Source organism: Podarcis gaigeae, assembly GCF_964106915.1.
Source record: "Podarcis gaigeae genome assembly, chromosome: 14".
Taxonomy (NCBI): domain Eukaryota; kingdom Metazoa; phylum Chordata; class Lepidosauria; order Squamata; family Lacertidae; genus Podarcis; species Podarcis gaigeae.
In genome coordinates this window covers 20,919,298-20,944,361 of record NC_139690.1, presented here as the reverse complement: position 1 = coordinate 20,944,361, position 25,064 = coordinate 20,919,298, and the positions used below count along the sequence as shown (strand labels likewise).

Here is a 25,064-nt window from a genome sequence, read left to right as displayed (position 1 = left end):
TTTCGCCTTAGTCATAAAGGGAGAATCAATGAAAGCTATAAACAGTGATGTCATTTCCCGGGGAGAACAGGATTTTTACAAGGGGACTTCAAAACATTATTTGCATGCAGCATGAACTGATTTAAAGAAGCTGTTTTGGCCAAATGTTCCCGACTTTCAGTTTAAGCAAGCGTCAGCTCTAGCATCCTGATCGCAAACACCGACAAATCGCATTAAGGCCAAGAAAGCAATGTTTTTCAGCCAGATTCTCAGTCAATTGTGTGGAAAGATTTCCTACTGAAGTCAGCGGGGCTTACCTCCAGAACTGGAGCCCCATATGTTCCTGCATGCATGGACTGCCCTTTGGAACAACAGAGTGCCTAAGCACAAGCCTTTGACGCAAGGATGGGGAACCTGTGGCCTTCCAAATGTTGCCAAACTACAACTCCTATCAGTCCTGGCCACTGACCATCCTGGCTAGGGCTGATGGGAACTGGAGTCCAATAGCATCTGGAGGATCTCAGATTACCTTGATAACCTGCTATACAGAAATGATCATACAGAGTTGACTCATTTGCTAAAAGGAATGGGGACGTCTGAACAATGAAGATTTCTCTGTGTGTAGATCACAACTCCCATGCCAACACCATATCTGAATATTTATCACCCATCTTAAAAGATCTGTGCTGGCTTCTAGTAAGTTTCTGGGCTTAGTTCAAGGAACCAGTTCCAGATTTTAAAAGACCTAACAGCTTTGGTCAACCACGCCATCTAAAGAACTGTCTCCTCCCAGATGGGCCTCCCCTAAAATTAAAATCTGTTTGAGAGACCCTCTTCTGAGTGCCTGCATTGGAAGAGATTGAGGGTGTGGCAAACAGACAGGGTTTTCTCAGTGGTGGCACCTCATTCATGAAATACCCTTACCAAAGATATGTGGGCGACAGTAATACTTACGTTGTTTTGACAGCAGATGAAGATATTTTTATTTTGACAGCCCATTTTATTTGCTCTTAATACTAACTTCACTGAACAGCATTTTAACATCTTTAGATTTTCTCTTCCTTTTACAGCCAAGCTTTACTGCTATATGCCTGATGTTCTTATGACTTGCTGTTACCTCGAGATCACTACTTTGAGGGGAAGGGAGGAGAGGATTTTTAAATAAATAAGATTGCTAGAGCCAGACAAAAGTGTTTATGAGAGGGACATAGCGACACAGCTACCTCTTCTGCCTGATGTATCCATCTTACTATTTAGCCACTACAATACCTAGATTCCCCATGAATATAATGGAATCTGTCCTCAGGGAGTCTCAGGAAAACAAGATATACTTCACCATTAGGATGTCATACAAAGTGAATTCTGTCTGGCTCGTAATGCTTAAAATAATCAAGTTGGAAGAGTCTCTCCAATATCATCTAGTCCAACCCTCAGCCTATATAGGGAGCCAGCTACTACAGGATTCCCGATAGAAGTTTTTAAGCAGAGACTTGCACGCTCCCCTAACAAAAGAGAGTCCACCTTCTGAGGTGGTCTGGTCCACTGCTGAACAACTTGTGCCATCAGGAATGCTTCCTAAAGTTCAGCTAAAATCATCTTTCTATGTGAACCTGCTGTGGGGTGGGGAATCTTGGGGCCGAATACCCCATTGCAAGCCTCTCTGTGTGGCCCTCAGGATTCTCCCTAAGCTACACTCCTCACCAAACCTGCTCTGCACTCTCACTGACTGCATTTGCCTGGCTGGAATGTCTCCCGGAACAACGATAACACCTCTTCCTTGCCTAGATGGAGGATGGAACAACGTCTGTACACAGAAACCTCTTATTTGTCTGTATCTATGGCTCCACATCTATGGCTCCACACAGTTTTGCCCTTGGCCCCACCTACAAGTGGCATGGAGTCCTCCCAGATCCTAGCCCAAAGCCCGTTTCCTCCTGCTCCAGTCTTTGTGAAAGGAAACATTCATTCTTATGGCTGAGGATGCAATGAAGGCATCTCCACACCTGCCAGGAGTCGCCCTGGTGGCCTAACTCAACATGCTTCTAGACACTTATCCATCCAATATGACTGCTCATCAGACACCTGGGTCAATGGGGTCTGGTCCAGGAGTGGGGAAAACAAAATGTCACTTAGAGAAGGATCTGAAATATTTTGAAGCTTGAATTTGTTTTATTCTGGATTGTTTTATTTGAAGTTTTAATGTGTTGTAAACCGCTTTGGGATTTCCCCTCCATAAAATAGAAAGTGGTATAGAGATGGAATGAATGATCATCATCATCATGGCAATCAGACAGCCTCTTACTGAGCAGCTACTTGCCTGGGCTGGGACGCGGGTGGCGCTGTGGGTTAAACCACAGAGCCTAGGACTTGCCGATCAGAAGGTCGGCGGTTCAAATCCCCCAACAGGGTGAGCTCCCATTGCTCAGTCCCTGCTCCTGCCAACCTAGCATTTTGAAAGCATGTCAAAGTGCAAGTAGATAAATAGGTACCACTCCGGCAGGAAGGTAAACGGCATTTTCGTGTGCTGCTCTAGTTTGCCAGAAGCGGCTTAGTCATGCTGGCCACATGTCCCAGAAGCTGTACGCCGGCTCCCTCGGCCAATAAAGCGAGATGAGCGCCGCAACCCCAGAGTCGGCCACGACTGCACCTAATGGTCAGAGGTCCCTTTACCTTTTCCTTTACTTGCTTGGGCTATAAACTCCATCCTCTTTTTACAAGTTCCACTGGAGAGTATCAGCTTGAATTAAGCCTCAGACCCAAGTCCTCAATCACCTCACTCCACAGGGGAAAATACTGACACAGGGTAGGAGAAATGGAGAGGAGGAGGATCGGAAATTAGGTTATCCTCATTGACCAGCTGCAGACTGTAAGATTCCAGCAAATGTTAAACACCAGTTTCCAGATGCCTTTAGTCAACACAAGGCAAGCTGGAGATGCGTTACTGTAGGGGTGGGGGACCACTTTCAAGCCAAGGCTTGCATCTCCATGCAGTTAACCTTCCAGGAGGCACATACCAAGGGTGGGTGGGACAAACGTCAAATGTGGGCATGGCCAAAGTCCTATACATATACACCCAGTTGCACATCTACACACACACACAAGCAAACCACTATCTCAAGCCCAGTCTTCCCTTTCCCCTCCATCTGTGATACAAAGACAATAGCCCTGACCTACTTTACAGGGTTGTTGCAATGATCACTGAGATAATGTGTGTTATATGTACACATACTGTAAGTTTTACAAAAATGAACGCGATGCTAATGTATTCACAGTTATAAGGTTTACAAACACTAATGTGTAAAATGCTGTTTTAATTTATACTATATTTTGCTTGCTGTTATTAGACTGAGATGGCCACTTTTAAAGTTGTATTTATCAACATGAAACTTTCTGTCATTTATTTAATTGTGTATTGTATCTATTTATGCTTTAAACATTGCTTTGGATGCTCTGAGCAGAACAGCAGGATTCTAATAAACAGTAAGTATTTCTTTAGATCAGGGTGGGAAAACTGTTTCCCTCTACCACTAGATGCTGTTAAACTACAAATCCCATTATCATTATTATTTTTTACCGTCGGCCTTCCTACCTTGGGATGATGGGAGATGTAGTTCAACAACATCTGAAGAAGAACCAGAGGTTCCCTACTTTGGCTTTAGACCATAACCGATAGACTGAGCCAGTGTTACTTTTAGTTTTTATACAGTGCCAAACAATTTTAGGTGCTTTATTAACAAAGTATTATTATTATTAAATGGGTATTGGTCCTCCACCTATTGGAAGTTGAATTAACTGCATTTTAATTTCTCTTCACAAGAGCATACAGGGTCTTCCCTTCATTTTATCCTCACAACAACCTTGAGGTAGACAGTAACTGGACCAAAGTCACCTAGTATGCTTCATAACTGATGTGGGATTTGAAGCCAGGTCTTCCCACTCTTCATCTGAAACACTAACCTCTCAAAGATTGGGGGGAGGGCTCCAAAGAGAGTGTGGCTGAGGCAGGGGACCAGGGGCGTGACCCAGGAGAGGGGACCAGTGATTTATGGGGTGTGATGCCACCCACAAAAGGGACGCGGGTGGCGCTGTGGGTAAAAGCCTCAACGCCTAGGGCTTGCCGATCGAAAGGTCGGCGGTTCGAATCCCCGCAGCGGGGTGCGCTCCCGTTGCTCGGTCCCAGCGCCTGCCAACCTAGCAGTTCGAAAGCACCCTCGGGTGCAAGTAGATAAATAGGGACCGCTTTCGAGCGGGAAGGTAAACGGCGTTTCCGTGTGCAGCTCTGGCTCACCAGAGCAGCGATGTCACGCTGGCCACGTGACCCGGAAGTGTCTTCGGACAGCGCTGGCCCCTGGCCTCTTGAGTGAGATGGGTGCACAACCCCAGAGTCTGGCAAGACTGGCCCGTACGGGCAGGGGTACCTTTACCTTTACCTTTACCTATGCCACCCACAAGGCAGAAGCAAGGGGAGAGGGAGAGTCAGGGCAGTCTGAGGTGGAGGAAAAAGGGACGAGCGACAGTTCAGTAGATTCCTCACTTCCTCCACCCCAATGTCTCCTAGAACCAGGAGGAGCTTGAAAAGGAACCAGGTCTTTTTGGTAGTTGCGCCCTCCCTCCCTCCCAGAAGATGTCAAACAGATAAACAGTTCTGTGATTTTTAAAAGACACCTGAAGGCAGTCCTGTTCAGGGAAGTTTTTAGTGTTTGATGTTGTGATTTTACTATTTTTTGTTGAATGACTGAGGCAATTCAGTAAGATGGGTGGCATATTATTATTATTATTATTATTATTATTATTAGAGTTTGGATTTGATATCCCGCCTTTCACTCCCTTTAAGGAGTCTCAAAGCGGCTAACATTCTCCTTTCCCTTCCTCCCCCACAACAAACACTCTGTGAGGTGAGTGGGGCTGAGAGACTTCAGAGAAGTGTGACTGGCCCAAGGTCACCCAGCAGCTGCAGGTGGAGGAGCGGAGACGCGAACCCGGTTCCCCAGATTACGAGACTACCACTCTTAAGCACTACACCATTATTATTATTATTATTATTATTATTATTAAGCAATGATGACTTCTGTGCAGGAGAAGCCTCAGGTTGTGGGCAGGCAAGCTGTCAGAGGGGGGTACATAACCCAGAGGAGAGGGGTCCCACTGTTGCTGCAACTGCTCCATGGGGCCCAGACCTGTGGCCAGCTACCTAGAGGCTAGAAGCATGTGTGCATGTGTATCCAGAGCACCATGGAAGCTGCTGAAAGTGTTCTTCTTGCCAATAAAGTGTTAAGGAAGACACATGTCTTCCTTATCTGGGATGGGCTGTGACATAACCATGACATCACACTGGCTCTGTAGTCTTGCCACAGCCTGTGAACGTACACTTAAGCAACACTCACTCAGGATCACAGAAATCAGAATCTTTTGGCAATATCTATAAATTCCGCGTGTGTGTTTGTTTTTTCTGTTGTAACCTATCCCCACCCCGAAATGGGTGGAAGGGGAAAGGGAGGGATCAAGGTCAAACTGAACCAACTTCCAGTCATCCTCAAGGTTCAGAAAAAGGTTATGCAGTTCAGTAATTAGAAACAGTTGTCAACATGGAAGCCACACCAAGTTTTACCAGCAGCAAACAAACTTTTAAAAGGGGGGAGGGGTGAAATGTAAAAAAAACCAAAAAAACATAATGCGTGAAGGGAAGAAATACTGGAGGAGATCTAGGAATGGATCTGTCATTGCAGCCTCACAAGGAGTAAACACATTAAACTGTACTAACAAACTCCAGACAACTCCATGACTGGGTGATTATAAACACTGCAAATGAGCCAAAGCACACAAGGAAGCCTGTTAAAACACAGCAGGGGTGATATAGCTTTTCATCTCTTGCCAGTGTTTCTCAGACTCATTGGACTTCCATTCTAAAACGTACCCTGTTTTGTGTGAGAGAGAGAGATTTATTACTGAGAAGTGGGCCCTGCAACAAAATGTTGCAGTGTGGCATGCTCCCTACGGGGAAAGGCTGCAGCATTTCGAACTTTTTAGTTTAGAGAGAAGGCGAGCAAGAGGTGGTATGATAGAAATTTATAATATTATGCATGGTGTGCAGAAAATGGGTAGATTAAGTTTTTTTTCTCCCGTCTCTCATAGCACTGGAACTCATAGACATGCAATAAAGCAGAATGTTGGAAGATTTGAGACACGTAAAGAAATTATTTCAGGCAGTACTTTATTGAACTATGAAACAAAACGCCACAGAAAGCAGACACAGCCACCAATTCGGATGGCTTCAAAAGGGCAAGGTCGACACTGTGCAAACGCACTAGTGGGCAGGCTAAATTTTTTCCACTGGTTTGTTTGCACTGCGCTGACTGCCTCCCTTCCCCTTCCACAGGTATGCAACAGTGCGCTACTTACCAGGAAGCCAGGATAGCGATTCCACCCCACCTGACAAGCCACTTCTGATACACACATTTAAACACTCACCAAGGCTTCTTATTTGAGGTCCCGACACAAATGTGCTGAGCGGGGACTGTTCGCCACTTCTTTGCCTCGACAACAAGCGCTTCTGCATCCACCAGGCCGAATCCATACAAATGGCTAACTGAAAAGACAGGTGTCTCAGAGATTCACTGGTTTATTAAACAAACCCTTGTTTTTCACAGCCTCTCAAAACTGTTCCCCTGCCCCAGCACCTTGTGGGCTTTGTTCATGTGCCCGTGCAACGCTTTCACAAAAGAACAGCATTAATTTTTCTCCATTCAAAACCTACAAAACGTTGTGTATTTTGCGCCTCTTCTGCCATTAGCTTAGATATTCTGATCCCTCCCCTGCTTTAGTTTTAAATAATGTTGTATAAATGATTTGGATGCATGACTTAGAAGCCACAGTATTGTTATATAATGTGCTCTTGAACTGCTAGGTTGGCAGGAGCAGGGACCGAGCGACGGGAGCTCACCCCGTTGCAGGGATTTGAACCGGTGACCTTCTGATCGGCAAAGTCCTAGGCTCTGTGGTTTAACCCACAGCGCCACCCGCGCCCCTCCAAGTGACTTACAAGACATTTAAAAACATAACAGCTTCATACGCTCAAAACACCATAGGAATCAGAACTAAAGTCAAGGTGCAGAACAAGGAATTCCACAAATGCAAGACTGCAAGTGCAGTTTTCACATTTGCTAATTTTGAAAAAGTTTGTAAAGGCTTTCTAGCTGTTAGATTCCTGGCTTCAAAACTTACACATTTCTCAATAATTACTTTGAGGTTTCAGCTGCGTTGTAATGCGTAGAGACCACTGGAAACAATCTGAAGCGGGGGATTGATAATTGATTCTTCAATGTTTTTTATGTGGTTGAAATTAATGTCAAATCAAGGTGGAGTGTGTTAACTTCCTATGAAGTGTGCATTGCTTTGCCCATCTTAAATGTTTATACAAGCTCTTCTGCCTACAGGCCAGACAAATAAAATGATTTGGGCCACTGAACTGACACAACAGTTGATATATGACTCAGTCAACCTATTAACCTGTGAGGACACATCTGCAACATGTGTCCAAATCAGACTTTGGTAATGTATTTTATATTAAAGAAGTTAACCAGTATCTGTGATAAAACCTGAGCATTTTCAATTTGACTGTAAAACTGCAAAGGAAAACTAGTGTTGTTATCTGATTCTTTCTCTCTCTCTCTCTCTCTCTCTCTCACCCACACACACACACACACCCACACACCCACACACACCCACACACACAATTGAAAGGTACTTCCTTTTGCATACGTACCCATCCCTAATAAAAACAGTTTCTGGGAGGAAAACTAACGTAGAACCTACAGATTATTTTGTTTCAGAAGTAACCAAAAGTCTTACTGTAAGGATTACTTTAAAGTCACTGAAAGGAAATCCCAGAGGTAGAACTTAATTTTGACACAGGCTTGTTTTGCACCTTGGCAATAGTTTTTTGTCACAACTAAGAAAACAAAATGAAACAAAACAGAAAAAGGCAGGATTTCCCACCTCAAATCACTATTCCAATCCAGTAGAAGTTAAGCCTTCTCAAAATGCTATTTGCTTTTGCATCTGTCACCGCTGCTTGGATTTTGTCTCCTGAAACAGACAGGAGCTCGCAAATACCCATTGATAAAAAAGGCTTCTAAGGGGATTATCGGACCTCCGAACAACCAATAATCATTTTTCTTGGCAGGTCTGTGGGGCAAGTAATAGAAGGAGCTGTTTGAAATAGATACATGAGATCTCCAGCTCAGAAATCTCTGTGGATATTGATTTGGATTTATAACTTAATCCCACAAGCGCCATGTGGGGAGATGCATTGCTAAGAATAAGAAACAGAAGAATGATAAAGGTTTCTCACCTAGTGGCGAGGTTTTCCTCTAAAAAGTAGGAGTGTATACAGACTGCAACTGCTATGGCTTGAGCATTCAGATGAAGGAACCTAACCAAGAATGTGTTGCACACAGACTTGGGACCCACAAGGCAATCTTTGTAGGTGATCCTTTTAACCATTGGAAATATGGAACTTCAACAGCAGAGAAAGAACTTTTGCCATTTTTAATGCCAGCTTCAAATGGCCTGGACAGGCAGGTGCAGGATAAATGCTTTCTTCACATTTAGACTACTGCAATGTGCTCTACAGTGGCTGTTCCTTGAAGATGATCCAAAGACTGCAGCTATTGCAGAGTGTTGTCCCCATTTGTTGACTGACACACCTCCGTGCAGCAATGCAGAAACCAAACCCAGCCCCCATGCATGCATGTTAACTCACCTCGACGTCCAGCTCCATTTGTTTTCCAGTCGGGGGCCAAGAGGTGTCCTGGTCGAGATGTTTTAACGAGAAGGTGCTGAACGTCTCGCCAGGTCAGCAAAGGGCTAAAAGTCAAGGAAGGAAGAACAAGCCAAGGATAAGACAACATCTCTCTTGTTCTGTTGGTAGGATTTTGAAATGGCTAGGCAAAGGCTAAGGCAACAGTAGAAAACTCTCTAACACCAGTCAGTACATATAGGAAGCATTGCCAGTATCTCCTACGGTGCCCATAAAAAGGTCTCAGTAAACATCCTCTCAAAAATGCAGACTTCACAAAAGACTCTTTGCTCTTCCCACTCAGTTCCTTTTTGCACAGGCTCAGTCTCTCCTACACTGAACTTACCCCTTAAATATGCCCCCATAGAACGTCAGGATTGCACACCCACCCTCCCATCTGTTCTGAACAGAGAAGGGTACAAAGAGCTTCCTTCTGTGTGCATCGGCAGCAGTGTAGGCATCTTTTCCCTACTGATGGGGCATGACTATACCCATTTTGTGGTCCTGTCTCTTTTCTGCTGTTCTGGATGTGGCAGCCATTTTATGTTGTGCCACGCCCCCCACGGCAACCATTTTGTGACTGGCACACACTATACTTTGATCCAAATTCCAAATGTGTCCAGTGACCCCCAAAAGGATGGCAAGCCCTGGTATAGAGGAATATCAAAGTAATAGAATAGGTTTCCAATAAGTAACTCCTCCTCCCCCCCCACTGCCATGGGTTCAAAATGGAAGTGCTTGTTTATACCAGCTAGATAAGTGGAGTTTGTATGAAGATTTTGGTATGTACCTCTTTGATTTAAGTAGTCTGGCTACCCTAAATAATTTGCCTCTGAGAATGTGTTTATGTGTGTATAAGCCAAAATATTTAGAAGAATTCCAGTTACAAGCTGTCACATGGTCCTGTGATGCTTTTGCCCAGCAGGTGTTCCTTAAAGTGCCTGGAGCAAGGATGGGGAACCTTAGGCCCTATATCTGCTCTATATCCGGCCCTCTGGACACACTCTCTAGGCCACAGCCCCTCTTTCCTCCCTGGCCCTCTATGCCAGAGCTTTCCAAACATTTCATGTCGGTGACACACTTTTTAGACATGCATAATTTTGTGGCACAGCTATTCAGTTTTGCATCATTTCGTGACACAGTAGTTCAGTTTTACTGTCAGAGGTTAAACTAACCCCTTTCCAGCCCTGGGAGCAGTGTGGGGAACGTTCACACTACACACCGACACACGGCAGCCAACACACAAGTGTGTTGTGACACACAGTTTGGAAAGCTCTGCTCTATGCCTTCCTCAAGTGCTTTTGCTTAGTCGGAAACCCGAAATGCATCCTTCAGCTGTGACAATGCCTCTTACTTGCCTAGATGGAGAGAGAGGTGTGCATGCATGCATAGAAACCTCTGGCTTTTGCAAGGCTTGAATGTAGCTTCCATTCAAAGGTCAGAGTCACATCCAACGTTGCATTCATTTTTGCCTCTGGCCCCACACCCTGTGCTCACACAGCCTCTGGAACTATCCCTATGAGCCCTATCACCCCTTCTAAGATTGTACAATAATCTGATAACTATACAATAATCATTGGAGATGCATTGCAACGATCAGTGCAGGTCTTGTGTTGCCTTTTGACCAGATCTACTATTATCAGTGCACACACTTTTTCCGGGGTGACTTAAGTTGTGTTTTCCACGAAGTATCTAACAGAACTTGCACACCATTCTCTTGAAATTGAAGCCCCTTGTGTTTTCAGTGTTCCTAAATTCTTAGCTTTGGAGCATCCAGTGGCTGAAAAAGCTCCCTTTTTCATGATGCTTCGGCAGCTCTAGAACGCTGGAGAAACAGCAATAGGTCTTTGGATTCCTGTGACCCTTGGTCACTCCACTACTGCCTATGCAGTTCTCTGGGTGAAAAGTTTTCCCCATTCCCTGACCTGGAGAGACAGATTTGTAATTATAGCAAAGCATTTAGCAACAGGAAAATGTTAATTCATTTGCTCCCCGGCAATAAAAAAGGAAACGTCTCAGCACTCAGCATCGCTTAACACGCCGGGTACTTAATGGTGCATTTTATGTCAAGAGCTAAACAATTCCAAAATTTACAGGCTTAACCTTCTCCAATGTACTGGTCACGAACACTGCACTCCTTTAAAACTGCGTTCACACAAGTGTTTAAGAATTGAGCCAACCCACCCCAAAACGCAGGGCGTGGGGAGCGAGGCCATCGCTGCCAGCTCTCTTTGTGTTGGCAAGAGACTTCCACATCCCCAGTCACAATAATGTAACAAATTAACCGTCTCGACCGCTGTGAGCTCACAGCAGCCGACAATATATTAGCGACGAGAGCCAAAGCCACAGCATGGGAGTATTAAAAGTAGTCAGCAGTCTGAGCTTGGGGGTTCATTTTCCCCACCCCTCCTAATTCTAAAAATAAAACAAAGCTGGAAGAAAGTCTATTGCTATGCAAAAGAAACCAGGGACAGAGGTTTTAAGAAAAGCCCTGCCAGATCAGACCAAAGGCCCATCAAGTCCAGCATCCTGTTCTCATATTGGCCAAACAGAAGAACACAAGCAAAACCCGAGTGCGACAACATTCTCCCCGCTAGTGACTCCTAGCAACTGGTACTCAGAGACACACCCAGAGACACTGAGGCTGCAGGGAGCATATCGCTATCACGACTAGGAGCTGCTGGTAGCCTTATCTTCCAAGGGTTTTTTCTAATGCACTTTGAAAGCTATCCAGGTTGGTGGCACTGAAGATGCAGCAAAGTTATGGAAGCTGATGCCTGCCCCCTTAGTGGAAGATGGGGCAGTGCTTTTCAGGGGTTCCACACAAGCCTATCCAGGGAAGGTGTGCTGCTCAATGAGAAGGTTCACGATTTAGGCAAGTCCATCCAGACACGTAGAATGTTGACATACGTCGTAATCTTGTTTTTTTAGCTTATTGTTGATTTCAATCATTTTTTTAAAAGATGTTTTAAATTGTTGTTTTTACTGATGAATTCATCGCATTGTTCTTTATTGCTTTGAGGGTTTTTTGCAGTATATGAATTTTGTGAAATAAAAAAAACCAACGAAATCATAGAATCGTGAAGTTGGAAGGGACCCTGAGGATCATCTTGTCCAACCCCCTACAATGCAAGAAGGAATAAGCGGCTGTCCTGTAAGGGGATAGAACCTGCAACCTTGCCATTATCAGCACCATGCTCTAACCAACTGAGCTACCCAGGCTGCAGACAAACTTCATCAGTGACAGCTTGGCATGCTCCAACTGGCCCAGAGCATCAGAGACAGTTCATTTCTGCTTAAGGCACCACAGGAACCTTCCCCTGGTACCTTCCAGATGTTTTGGGCTACATCTGTCATCGGCCCTAGACTGCCCAGATGGGAGCTGTAGTTTGAAACATCTGGAGGGCAGGCTTACAAGAGCCTCAATTCTTATGCTCTTGTACATAACTTCAGAAAGCAATTATATGCAATTCATGGAAAGCAGAACACTTGAAAACCAATGGTTTGTTGTGCTGCCTTCCTCAAACGTTCCATCTCCCCTGTGTCCTGCTCCCCAGAGCAGACTCTTGCTTTCAACAACAAATCTACAAACTGCCAGAGAAATAAACGGAGCTCTTACTTGGCCTCCAGAGCCAGAGCGATGATCCCTGCCACCATGGGGGCAGACACAGAGGTGCCAGTATGTCCATCTGTACAACGTTTCCGCAGATCGGTGGTAACCTAATGAGAAAGTCAGTGCAGCTATTAGCAGGGAGTGGAGGTGGCAGAGCGGTTCACACTCAGGCCCACTGGGACTGAAAGGGCAGAAGGTGGGGAGGTGGCGCCAGAGCTAATGTCAAGCAGGGCCGGCTCATTCCAGGTTTGTCTGCACCCTTCTCCCTGCTTGAGTTCTACAAGGGCAACCCTGAGACTAAGGAGGAGGGCGAAACTGACAGTCGGTGCCATCCTCTGGACTGGATGAAAAAAGGAAGGTGGGCACTTGGAGGGGGTGCTGGCTGAAGGCAGACTAAAACTTATTGGGGCAGTGACTCATTTGTCCTGGTGGACCAACCTCCACTGTGCCCAGCTTCTGTACAGCTGGCCAATGCCAAGGCAGTCTGTAGCCCCCAAGAGTAAGTCAGAGCAAGATTTTACAAGGTAGATACTGAGCATCTCCTGATTGATGGATCACATTTATATCCCACCTTTTCTCTAAGGAGCTCAAGGGGACATACTTAGTTCTCTTCCCCATTTTATCCTCACAACAACCCTGCGAAGCAGGTTAGCGTGAGAGTGAGTGACTGGCCCAAGGTCATCTGGCGAACTTCATGCCTTCAAAAGTATGAAGGATTTGCTCTATCCTAATTCCTAGTTCTGACTCCAGTAGAGATGTACCTTGGAATTTGAATGGCTTAGTTGCCAAATGTTTTGGCTCCCAAACGATCGAAAACCGGAAGTGAGTGTTCTGGTTTGCAAACGTTCTTTGGAACCCAAACGTCTGTGGCTTCCAATTGGCTGCAGGGGCTTCCTGCAGTCAACTGGAAGCCGTGCCTTGGTTCCTGAACGTTTTGGAAGTCAAACGGACTTCCAGAACGGATTCCGTTCGACTTCCAAGGTGCGTCTGTAGTCAATCTCAGGGATGCTTGAGTTGGAGAACTCACATCCCAAGTTTTGGTTTGGGGGGGGGGTAAGGTTTCCCACAGCCCAGGTAGTCAAATTAAACTGGCTACACCGTCTACTTACAATTTGCCGCTCATAGAAAGCCCCGCTGCTGTAGGTGGTAGCAATGGTGGAGGCGCACTCCTCTAGGTACCACGGCTTGTTCCCATTCTCCGTGGTGCTGCTGACGGAGATGGTGTAGATGCTGTTGGTGTATCCATCGCAAGAGCAATGGTCCCCTTCTCTTCCGCCATTCCCAGAGGCCCAGACAAATATCGAACCCCTTCCTCTACGGCCCTGAGGAAGTTTGGAGTGAGGAAATGGAAAGCAATACGTTCATTGGCTGGCGCTGGCCTGGATTCCTACATCTCCACAAGATTTAAGTTTTGGAAAGACGCATCTTCTACAACTTCCTTCCGCAACTTCTAACAACTGTCTGGGGTTTTTTCTGCCTTGCAACATGGTTGCTTCAGGATGGTGTCACCTCAAAACTTTGTCTCGCAGGCTTGCGACAGAGTATGTATTCCACTGGCGGCTGGTTTTCTAGGACCTATACCTCAATGAGTAAGGGGTTCCCAAGCTCAGAGGGGTGTACTTGCCGCAGACTGGGGGCGGTGGAGCTATCACCACCCTCCCAACAATTAGCCCAAAGTTGACCACTTTGCAAACTCTGGGCTAGGGCACAGCGTTCAGTGACTGTCTGAATAAACGCTCCAGGTGTTTTTGACTCCCATCATGGGTGTTATAGCACAAAACTAAGAATATGAACAGAAGAGTGTAAGAAGAGCCTGCTGGATCAAGCCAACAGCCCATCTGGTCCAGCATACTGATCTCACAGTGACCATGCAAAGTCTTCAAGGAGGACTTGACCAAACAGAGCTCTGCCTTCCTGCAATTCCTAGAGGGATTCAGAGCTGTGCCCAGAGGTATTCAGAGGCATACCACCTCTGAAGGCTAGGCATTGTCATTGTGGTTGGTAGCTATTGACTAGAGGTTGGAGAAGGCAGGAATCGGCTGGCAACCCCCTGCCAAAGCAGCCAGAAACGTTAAGATCCCTATGTGAAATGCGGAATGGAAAAACACCCAAGAAGAAGGTTATCCACACCGTGCTGCATTTTCCCCAGACCTTTTTAATGCCTTGCTCAAATGCTTGCTTGGCCAGAGGGCCAGGCCCATCGACTGTCCGCCCATCGTCGTCAGGGCCCCAGCTTGCGCTGTAGATGTGGATGTATTCAGGTTTGGTGCCAATCGCCTTTGCTTCCACCACATCTGTCACGTCGCCGTCTAACATCCGAATGCCTAAAAGCACCCCCCAAATTAAAAAAAAATATGTATCAGGCGTTAGAGCTTCAAGGTCCCCCCCCTTTTTTTCTTTTCCAGAAGAGCTGGAGGACTGCAATCAAAGGCTTTTGTTCTGAGGCATGAAAAGATGCTTTCAATCTTGAATGGCCCAAAACAATTGCAACTTGTGCTCTCAGTTTGCCAGCTTGTTTTGGATGTGCTCTCTCTCTCCCCCCCCCCCCCTTCCAAAGTTGCTGATTCAACTGCATATTGGAAGTAGCTTTCTTGGCACAACAGGAAAAAGCGACACAAAGCCAGTGACGCAAGTGACTTTTCTTTCAAAACTATGAAAGCCACTTCCAGATGACACAGAACTCTTCTTCAAATGGCAACTACTACATTGCTGTCTTCTACACCCAAAATTGGCACTTCACCACTGCCTTCAACTGTCTGGGCTGGCAGTTCAGAAGCAAGCTGGAAAGTTTGCAGGCAGACATGTAGGCAGGGTGGGTTGCTTTTACCATGGTTTAGTTCAACAAACCATAAGCTGCCACGAATACAAGCAACCAAAGCATGGCTAATTTCTCCAACACTTGGGTTTTGTTTTCTAGCTGCGTTGTTGCTGTGTAGCTTGGTGAGCATCTGGGATGGGGTAGCAAAACAAACCACGGTTAAGCAAAGCTGTTGGGTTTGGCCCAACCACAGCGGACAAGCCATGGTTCATAAGCCAAAAACTTCCCATTGTGCTTTGTTGATGGAAAACAAAGTTGATGGGTTGGGTTCAGTCATTCAAAGAAACCATACTGAGGCTTAACAAACTATATGCAAACAAGGCCAGTAGTTGTATCTTTATCTGCAGGGTGCCTCCAGACTGTCACTATTTTGTAGGAGGAATTCAAGCACATACCAGAATTTTAGATTTGTACAATTCAAGTGGATTAATGGGCTCTGCCTGGCACCTTAGTGAAAAAAAAGCATTGAAAAGTGTGGGATTAATGAATGTCCAAGGAGGAGATGTATAACCAGCCTGCCAACAAATAAGGATAAATGCAGGACGAATGTTCATTGTTGTACAACTGCCTGGCAAACAAATCAGAACGGATGCTTAATAAAGACCGGATATAATCCAAAACCTGCATGAGCTTTGTGCAAGCAAATCAGGACGAATGCTCAATGAACAGGGCTTTAGGAGGGACCGCAGTGTTCCTAGTTTTGGTCTACAGGCTGCAATAATAAGTCAACCAACCATAACTGAGTGAGCTAACAATGACCATTCCAGAGAAAATGCCAAGATAGAAACAGCCTGAAATTTGGACCAGATCCAGCTTCCACACAGTCTTCAGAAGTGCCCTCAGATAAAATGCTTCCCAGTAATAAGATTTCCAATTCTTGAATAACCACAGGCAAATCGCAATTTGGCCATATCTGCAACTTGAAAAGACGATGGCTTTGTCCCTAATTCTGGTATGCCTCAGGCAACGCCTTGAAAAATTAGAATAAACAAGAAATCGCTGGGGGTGGCGGGAAGATACATTCCTTCATTTAGGAAACCAAAAGATTTATGGAATTTCTACAGGGGGCTAAAGCCATTTGTTAGTGAAATCCGGGGGGGGGGGGGTCTCAATCTCTGAGGCTGACTTTGAACATGATCAAGCGATTAACTGGCCCTAGCTCTCCTGGATGAGGATGAGAAGGGGCACGATCCGCTGGGAAGCCTCCAGCGCAAGCCTGATCAAAATGAATGGCATTCATGCAGCAGCTGCTCGTGTTGGGTTGCACCCAAAAATCTTACTTGCAGTTGAAAATATTTTTTCAAACAGACAGAAATACAGCCAAGCAAACAGGAAGACAAAATTACAAACAGCAGAGTGCCCAACCTCGAATATGAATATATATATATATATATATATATATATATATATATATAAAACTCTCATATGAACATGAGGCAATCTCAAGGTTTTGGGACATTTGACTCATCATTTTTGTAAAGAGGAAAGGTTGATTATTTATCACACTATAGAGGGCTACTGTGGGTGGCAGAAAAGGAAGCGCAGTGGATTATAATTTTAGAGCTTAATATAGCAAAGCATGGAGCCTTTTTTTCTTTCTTTTGCTTTTTTCATGACGTATCTGTTTTTTCGTACGTTTTTACTTAAGAAAAACAAAAATCAAGAGACAGAAATAAAATTAAGGTTGCAGCTACGTGGTAGACAGCAGTCAACTTAAATGGATTTCCTTTCTAACATTATTCTCTGCTCGCAAAGATACCTCTTAAATATAATGGGAATGGAGCAAGGTTGTTTGGCAACAACCTCCCCTCAAGCTGAATTCTCAGAAGCATTTCCCAGCAAGTTTATTGATACAAAAAGTTCATTGCCGGGCCTTGCCACCTAACAAGAACAGCTGGTCAAGGGAAAAGGGAGATACAAGAAAGATTGCACAAACTCGGGATGGAAAAATCTATAATCCGTGACTGCTGCAACAGTTGGGAGATACACGTGATACGTTTGGGATTTTAGTAGCATTCTGAAGAGTCTACATTTTGCAATTTGTTTATTTATTTTAAACAAGTTTCAAGGTCTCATGGTAACAAACATATACTAGAAAAACAGGTGGCAAAAATTCTAAAAGGGTAGGCTAAAAGGCAGGCATCCCCAAACTCAGCCCTCCAGCTGTTTTGGGACTACAACTCCCATCATCCCTAGCTAACAGGACCAGTGGCCAGGGATGATGGGAACTGTAGTCCCCAAACAGCTGGAGGGCTGAGTTTGGGGATGCTTGCTAAAAGGAAAGGTTAGATAGGTCTGCAGTGTGATCCAACAGGGTTCTCCTTATGTTCTTACAAACCCACATGTTGGACCAGAGACAAAACAGAATAATAGAATCATAGAGTTGGAAGGGACCATGTCATAGACTGGCTGAATGCAGAGGAGTGGTGGGGAAGAAGGCTCAGAGCCCGGGGATTGGATGATGAGTGGTCACAAGGAGAGGAGGAAGCAATCTGGGGGGAGGAGGTGTCCGAAGCTGAAGAGGAAACAGGGTTTAGTGAGCAGGAAGAGGCTGTGGCAGACAGCAGTCCAGATTGAGAGGCAGCAATGGGGCGAGGAATACCAAGAGGCAGCGTGGGGGCAGGTTGCTGAAGAAGCCAGGGAATCTCCCCCTCTTGCTGGGACCAGGCCCCTTCCTCCCTGGTTTCCCAGAACACAGAGAGAAATGAAGAAGGCAGAGCAAAGAGAGACAAGATGAAGGAGCTAAAGAAGGAACCAGGGGAGAAGCCTCAGAATGTGGTGGGGAGGTGGGGACCTTCAGTCCTCACATTTGCCATATTGGGGCAAGACCTACTGGGAAGAGTTGCAGTGATCACTAGGCCTCCACTGTCTATTTGAATAAAGAGTTGACATCACCCACACTGGTATTTTTTATTGCTGACTCTGGCTCCTGACAAGGCCATGTGGTTCATCTAGCACAATCCCCAGCAATGCAGGGATCTTTTGCCCAACGTGGGGCTCCAACCCACAACCTAGAGATTAAGGGGCCCCTGTTCTACAGAGTGAGCTATCCCTTTGCGTCTTTCAAAGCTCTTATTGTCACATACAAATCTATCGCACAAGCTGGCTCTCAAAACAATTCCTCTGACATTTTATTTATTTATTAAATTTGTATTCCACCGCTCATTGCGAGTGAGCTCAGGGACAGATCATAGCAATATAAAAGGAAACATAAAAGGGCAATAAAACTCAAAACGTATCATTAACACATCCATCTGTCGCAAGTCCGCAAATATTCAGATGCAGGTCTGCTCAAAGGCCTGGAGGAATCGAACTGTCTTCAACTGGTGCCAGAAAACAGACATGAGTTGGCACCAGAAGGTTGGGGAGGCAATTCGATTACCAGGCAGCCATTGTGAGATGGTCCTGTGACAGGTCATAGATCTCCTCAGTTAGGCCACATGTGCACTATGCTTTTAAAGCATCATCATACCACTTTAAGCAGTCATGGCTTCCCTCAAAGAATCTTGGGAACTGTAGTTTGCTAAGGGTGCTGACTGTTAATAGGAGACACACACCCTTCCCCTCACAGACCTGCAATCCTACAGTTCACTAGGGGGGGGGAAAGAGTGGCTGCTAGACCACTCTGAGAATTGTAGCTCTCCAACCATCAGCTGATCGTCTAGACAGGCAAAAACGGGTCACCTGACATCAGGTGATTAACAGGTGGCTGGCCCCACCCACCTATGAAACTTGACCCATGGTCCATGGGTGGGTGTGTAGGAGATAAGGACCCAACTGACCAGTCAGATCCAGTTCCCCACCCTGGTCTTAACAGGAAAGCAACACAAAGAAGAGTGGTATTCGAATTTCCATAGGGGGATAAAGTCACATGAGCAAGACAGAAGGAACTAACCAAATCAATCAATGTCTGATCCATTCGCCAAAGCATTTATGCTATTACTAACCCAATTAAGCCAGACCATAAACATTTCCACGCCAGATCAGCCCAAAGGTTCATTTAGTTAAGCTTTCTACTGCCAACATCTGCCAGCCAAATCCTTCCAAAATGTTGATGGCCACCCTCTACTGTTTTTGACCTGAGAGAAGGAGTCCACTGCTGACATTAATGAGGGATTGAACATCTATTCTTCATGAAAGGCAATGCTAATGCACTCAGCTTTGAAACTGACTTGCAGATACGCACCTGGGAGGATGAAACCTCCATTTCAGTCACTCTGGCCTTGAGTGTTTGGTGGATCAAGGCTGTGTTCACAGATCCAGACACCACCGATTGCTTTCATAGCTATTTACAGGAAGTCCCTTTAGAAAGAGAGAATCTTTATAACAGGATATATGGATTTGGCATGAATGGGCTGGTGGTGCCATTACTTAGGACACTGTGAGCTTCAGCAAGCAGCTAGGAATGCCCACATAGGTTGCACTGCCACCAGGCTGTGTTTTTGCTTGTGGCAAATAGCAACTTGGGCACAGGAGGTGGGAGATTTAGATCAGGAAAACAGCACAAGGGGAAAGGTTAACTCAACTCTCTCCCAGCAGCATAGATGTGAACTTATTCAGGACAAATCCACAGCTGTTTTAACTATTTTGAGACTTTTAGCAGAGTTTGGCCCAAATTTATCTTGGATTAAAAGCGAAAGGAAGTTGCTTCAAGCATGAGGGCTCAAGTTGGGTAGAGAGAACTGGGACACGTGCACTGACTCCAAACCTATCTTCTCTTCTCTTGACTTGTGTGCTGAACTGCAGGGAGGATTCTAACTGCATTGGAAAGGGACACAGCTCAGTGGTATAGCATCTGCCTGGCATGCAGCAGATCACAGATTCAGTCCCAGGCATCTCCAGGTAAGGCTGGGAGTGTCCCACCTGAAACCCTGGAGAGCCACTACCTGTCAGTGTAGACCAGCCTTCCTCAAGCTTGGGTCCCCAGATGTTGTTGGACTACAACTCCCATCATCCCTAACTGGCAGGACCAGTGGTCAGGGATGATGGGAGTTGTAGTCCAACATCATCTGGGGGCTCAAGCTTGAGAAAGGATAGTACAGTGCTACCTTGGGTTAAGTACTTAATTCGTTCCAGAGGTCCGTTCTTAACCTGAAACTGTTCTTAACCTGAAGCACCACTTTAGCTAATGGGGCCTCCTGCTGCTGCCGTGCCGCAGGAGCACGATTTCTGTTCTCATCCTGAAGCAAAGTTCTTAACCCGAGGTAATATTTCTGGGTTAGCGGAGTCTGTAACCTGAAGCGTATGTAACCTGAAGCATATGTAACCTGAGGTATCACTGTACAGGCAATTCTGAACTAGATAGAAGAAGTCTCAGTATAAGGCAGCTTCCTATGTACCTAATCCTCTCTTCAATTGGAAACCCTGACTGCAGGTTTTTCCCAATCCTGGGAAGGATTCTAGCCATGATCCAGCTGAATATAGCTAGAATCCACATTCAGTCCTGCGAATTGAACCACGTTGAGGACTTTTTTTAAAACAACCAAGCAGTGAAATAAATAACATTGAAAGATCAAGAAAGGATCTGGTGTACCCAGGGACATTAGGACCCTATTTTAAACTAACACAATTTCTTTTGTATGTCTGGTGAAGGCTCAGTTCAAGTATTGCAGTTTAAAACTGGTCTGTGGCTAGCTGCCTTACCCCTCCCACACTCCCGACTTTTCTTTCTCTGAATCAACCTGCCAATGCCTGTGAATCAGGCTTATTAAAGTTAACAGGGGCACGCATAAAAGCGAGAAATGCATCACCTTAATTCCCAAGCACATAACATCCGACGCAGTTAGCAGAGCCAACAATCAAAGCCCGGAGTAGAAGCCCAAACTGTGGGGGGAATCTATAGGTTGTCAGAGTGAAGTAGAGGTTAAAGAGAGGAGATGGGAAGGAGAAGGAATAAATCAGCCACTTCCCACGGTGCGAGCAATAAAAGCTTCAGAAGGCGCACAGCTTTAAAGGAGGGAGTGTGAGGAAGAAAGATGGGCTGGCATCCCCTTTTTGTTTATTGAGCGGTAAATGTATTGTGCCCTCGGCAGAAGCAAAAAGAAGAGGGAAGGAAATGCAAGGGCAATGAGAGATTGGAAAGTAAAAGAAAAAGAATTGGACTGTGGCAGATAGGACTCCCCATCAAGCTGAGCACAATCCTCACAAGGGCTGCCAGGTCTGACCTGAAGTCTCCAAGTTTGTCTGGTCCCCTCCAGGTGAATCTGCTGGTGGCCAAGGGTGCCTTCAATTTATATATATATTAAGAAGGCGCTGTGCGTCCAGCTTGCAAGCTTTAGCCCAGCAGGAGCTGGCTATAAATTACAGTGGTACCTCGGGTTACATACGCTTCAGGTTACAGACTCCGCTAACCCAGAAATAGTGCTTCAGGTTAAGAACTTTGCTTCAGGATGAGAACAGAAATTGTGCTCCGGTGGCGCAGCAGCAGCAGGAGGCCCCATTAGCTAAAGTGGTGCTTCAGGTTAAGAATAGTTTCAGGTTAAGTATAGACCTCTGGAATGAATTAAGTACTTAACCCGAGGTACCACTGTATAGCATAGACACTTGGGCTGGGGTTGCCCTCTTGTGCTCACCTCTCCCAATTAACCCCCGTCTCCAGGGCCTATCCTGTTAACATCACCAGGGGCCACCCTACATCTCATGATTCAGCTCCACTATCTCAGGGTTGGTATGCTGCTGATCTGGCAAGCCTAGTCCTTACCAGCTGTAGTTTTTAGCAATCTATTTAGATTCGCTTCTGGTGAATCCACAAAATGTACAATGCTCCCCACACCCCCTAAAAAAAATAATCAATAATTGTTGGGTAATTAATAATAATAATAATAATAATAATAATTGGCTGGGTAATTATTAGATTTTTAACAGGCTTCCCCAACCTAGAGGACTCTGGATGTTGTGGGACTTAAACTCCCATCAGTTCCAGTCAGCACGGCCAGTGGGCAGGGATGATGGGAGTTGTAGTTCAGCAATATTAAGGTCTCATCCTACTTGTCCCGTGCTGTCTACTCATAGGGCTGCCATACATCCATTTTTTTCCAGACATTACTGGCATTTCAAAGGCGGAAATGACGTCCAGGATGAATTTTCGAAAGGTGGCACTTTGCCCTGTTTGTTTGGTGTTTTTGCAAACAAACAAACAAACAAACAAAACCCTCAACATTGGGGGGGGCTGGTTTTTTACTTTTTGAAATTTGGCAACCCTATCTCTGCATGGATCCGAGAAGTTTTCTGTTTGCCATGCCACTTTCCCCAGGAAAACCTGCTCTTTACCAATGAATCGGAGCAAATGGCAACCTGCAGAAAGTCCAATTGATGTGTGCTCCAAATCAGTGGTAAACAACTAGCTTTCCTGCAGGAAAGAGGCAGGACAAGCGGAAGCGTGGAAGAGCTTTCAGAGGGCAACAGGTTGAGAAGGCTGTTTCAAAAGGGGATGGAAAACTGCCTGCAGTGGCTACTTCTGTAACTCAAGATGCTCCGGATTGCCAGTGTGCAACTCAGCTTTCATATGAGCTAATGCATCTTCATAAGAAAGGAGAGATAGAGAGAGGAACATCTAAGATTCCTAGGCCGTCCCTGTGCTGACCTGTAGATCTTCCTTCAGTGTTAGACTGTTGACCTCACTTCCTATTTATTTTCTTCTTCTCCACACCTCCCTCCCTCCCTCATGAGAGCAGATATACTTCAAGCTCTCTAGATGCAAGAGGAAACATGGCCCAAAGGATCTCTACCATTGTTAAATGGAACTAAGCTATTTCCTATCAAAGATGTATTTCCATTAATAAACATAGCTTTCTTATTTTCCTAAACCCCAGAGACTTGGTGGGATTGGATCCAGGGCAAAGTGTGCTGCTCCAACAGGGGTTCTGTATGCAGTTTCTGCTGAGCATGCAACTCCGAATGCTAACACGCAAAGCAAGTAAGAAACACAAATCCTCCTCTGGATACATCAAACACGTTCCATCTCAGAGTTCTCACCAAGGCGCAGCCATGCCCTTTCAGCTCCTCCTCTGGCACTGTGCAGTGGAACAAGAGGATTATAGGGGCGAAAGTTACGCAGTCGCAACAGGTTAGATAGCTGGAAGGGAGCTTCCCTGTCAACATGCATCCAGTCGGCACCCCAAAAATGTTCTCAGTCCAGTGGAAGAGGGGGATGAGAGGTCAGCAAAAGTCAACAGATGTAAACAGAAGAGGTTTCAATTTCCTTTACTGTGCAAAAGATCTAAGAGCAAGCGAATTCAGCATTGCAAAAATACAATAATTTCATATTCAGTTAACGCACAAAAGCACTCCCACTACCAGTGGGGGAGAAATTCAAGTGAATTCGAATTTAAAGGTGAACCTACATAATTCACACTTTCCAAAACAATGTGAGAAGCGAAAAACAAGCATCCTTCAAAATCCACACTACTCTGAATTCTGCAATACAATTCTCCAGCTAAGTGATGTGTGCAAAAATAAATATACAGGTAGTGTCCATAAAAATGCACATGTTGGTGAAAACAGCACACAGAAATGCCTTGTTTTAGGGGGAATTGCTGTGGAAAAAATACGTGTGGCAAGCGCTAACACACCAGGGACATCTTTACGAAACTTAAAATGCACAAGAAAGGGACCAAAACAGCACACAATTCTTATACAGGAAAAGAACAAAAATACCCCAATAAGAGATTTTACAGCATGAGGAAAGCTGTGAGGTTACTTAAGGACATTATGGTGCAGGCAGAGGAGGACTTAACCTGTAGAAACTAAAATTGTGGGTGTTGTTCTATGTTCATTTATTGGGAAGCTGTATATACTGCCTTCCAGCAAAACTTCCAGGGTGGTTTAGAAAAAGCCATGGAGGATTTATAGCAGAGCTTAGAGAATTGTGTCTCTTAGGTAAAAATTTAGGACCCACCCCCATAATGCCAGATTTAGAGGCAAAAAAGAGACTTGTGGATGAGGAATATTTGTAGCAATAGGGGTTAGCCAGAAGCCCTCGGAAAGGTGTGATGAGGGCCAACACTCAGTGCTACTTTCTCAAATCAACCCTCCAGAAAAGCTGATTGCAGACCACTGATTGCAGAAACGTCTTCCTTACCTCCAATTCTTGCATTGTATGCAATTCCCACTATGCAGTTGGAGTTGTTCGCTGACGCTGCCACTTCCCCAGCACAACGGGTGCCATGCCTGGGGAAAGAATACAGAGAATGTTATTTCTCTTTCAGAAATCAAATACAGTCGTACCTCGGAAGCCGAACGCCTTGCGAGTCAAACGTTTTGGCTCCTAAACGCAGCAAACCTGGAAGTGAGTGTTCCGGTTTGCGAATGTTCTTTGGAACCCGAACGTCCATCGCGGCTTCTACAGCTTCCAATTGGCTGCAGGAGCTTCCACCTTGGTTTCCAAATGTTTTGGAAGTCGAACAGACTTCTGGAACGGATTCCATTCACCTCCCGAGGTACGACTGCATGTGGGGTAAAGCTCAGTGTTCCCTGACATGCAGTCTGCTCCCTCTATCCCCCTTCCAAATATAGATAGATAGATAGATAGATAGATAGATAGATAGATGATAGATAGATGATAGATAGATAGATGATAGATAGATATAGATAGATAGATGATAGATAGATAGATAGATGATAGATAGATAGATAGATAGATAGATGATAGATAGATAGATAGATAGATAGATAGATAGATAGATAGATAGATAGATAGATAGATATAGATAGATGATAGATAGATGATAGATAGATAGATAGATAGATATAGATATAGATATAGATATAGATATAGATATAGATATAGATATAGATATAGATACATATATATCTATTTATCTATTTGGTGCCATGACTCCAGACCACTTCAAACATTA

General features: G+C 45.1%; 1 protein-coding gene across 4 annotated transcripts in view; it reads right to left on the bottom strand.

Moving 5' to 3' along the window:
• Positions 1 to 25,064, bottom strand: part of PCSK6 (proprotein convertase subtilisin/kexin type 6) — a 99,225-nt gene that overhangs the window by 32,626 nt on the left and 41,535 nt on the right. For all 4 annotated transcript variants that reach the window (XR_014558033.1, XM_083713115.1, XM_083713116.1 and 1 more), the window contains exons 6-11: positions 24,287 to 24,375; positions 14,541 to 14,713; positions 13,499 to 13,711; positions 12,396 to 12,496; positions 8,741 to 8,844; positions 6,448 to 6,565 (exon numbers count right to left, since the gene is read on the bottom strand). Coding sequence is in view for 3 of the 4 variants with exons in the window: in XM_083713115.1 (XP_083569241.1) it covers positions 6,448 to 6,565; positions 8,741 to 8,844; positions 12,396 to 12,496; positions 13,499 to 13,711; positions 14,541 to 14,713; positions 24,287 to 24,375 (798 nt within the window). In the remaining variant the exon portion in view is untranslated. The remainder of the gene's footprint in view (positions 1 to 6,447; positions 6,566 to 8,740; positions 8,845 to 12,395; positions 12,497 to 13,498; positions 13,712 to 14,540; positions 14,714 to 24,286; positions 24,376 to 25,064) is intronic.